This window comes from Belonocnema kinseyi, chromosome 10, assembly GCF_010883055.1.
Source record: "Belonocnema kinseyi isolate 2016_QV_RU_SX_M_011 chromosome 10, B_treatae_v1, whole genome shotgun sequence".
In the NCBI taxonomy this organism is placed as follows: domain Eukaryota; kingdom Metazoa; phylum Arthropoda; class Insecta; order Hymenoptera; family Cynipidae; genus Belonocnema; species Belonocnema kinseyi.
Genome location: NC_046666.1, coordinates 33,648,599 through 33,649,705, shown reverse-complemented (window position 1 = coordinate 33,649,705; position 1,107 = coordinate 33,648,599). Strand labels below are relative to the sequence as shown.

At 33.1% G+C, this 1,107-nt stretch overlaps 1 protein-coding gene across 2 annotated transcripts in view; it reads left to right on the top strand.

Moving 5' to 3' along the window:
- Positions 1-801, top strand: part of LOC117181332 (thioredoxin reductase 1, mitochondrial) — a 43,115-nt gene extending 42,314 nt beyond the window's left edge. For both annotated transcript variants that reach the window (XM_033373892.1, XM_033373893.1), the window contains exon 8: positions 241-801. In XM_033373892.1, coding sequence (XP_033229783.1) covers positions 241-370 — 130 coding nt within the window. In that variant the 3' untranslated portion in view covers positions 371-801. The remainder of the gene's footprint in view (positions 1-240) is intronic.
- The last annotated feature ends 306 nt before the right edge of the window (positions 802-1,107 follow it).

Here is a 1,107-nt window from a genome sequence, read left to right as displayed (position 1 = left end):
TATAAAAACACGTAAACTCAGAAGATGTGGACTGTGACTGCACCATATATCTGGTCGGGAGTGGTGCTGACTGAAAACAGATGATTTGGAGCGATTCGCGCGTCATATGTTGGTCATTCTAAGGACTTATTGAACTACCCTCGTACCAGGAAAAATCTGGAATTTTCTGTGAATTTTTCTCCAGGATTTCAAACTGTGGCATTTAAAGTTCATGAATTAATCAATGTTTTCTTTTTTCAGATGCAATCTCACATTCCCTATGCTGAAATCAACTGTTGGAATTCATCCAACGACTGCGGAAGAATTCACGAGAGTATTTATTACAAAAAGATCCGGAATGGACCCCACGCCACAAAGTTGCTGTAGCTAAATTGAAATTAGGATCAAGTATTTGATTCTTTTGCAAAAAGCGTTTATTTAAGTAGAATTTAAACGGCTTCAGCGGCACTTAAGAATCTTTGTCACCTACTCTTTATAATGGTGTGAGAAATAATAGGAACATATTTGTAAATGCGAGACAGTTACAAGATCGATATAATTGGTCCTGATAACATTATGTTAATCTGATTGGAACGAGCTTGTATACAATTTAATTACCGGTTTTTTGTAAAGAATTTATGAAGTAAAACAGTTGCACCAAGCGGAAATCAGACTCTGTACAAATGCTGGATACACGATTTATTGTTACTAATTACTTAATAGACTAATACAGAATGCTTTGTTGAAGAAGCAAATTAGTGATTTTTGTACACGGTGTTTTAGCTGCAATTCCACTTAATATAAACTATCTTTTGTACTAAATTCTTTGATAATTTTTATCATTAAACTCTCTTTTCCCAGGAACATAATAGTTTAGTTTTTGTCAATTTTCGAAAATCCGTTGTTGATTATCGGTGTTGCGACTTGAACGGAAAACCGGGGATTTTATTGATTTGGAAAAAAACGGGAATTTGATTAAAAACCGGGAAAAATCGGGAAATGATAATGATTTTTTATTTTACCGGGAATTTTACAAATTTGTAGAAGAAAAATCTGTCCACGTTCGATTTCAACAGTTTAAAAATAATTAGTTGAATTGTTATGTTTTTCAATTATAATATAATTTAG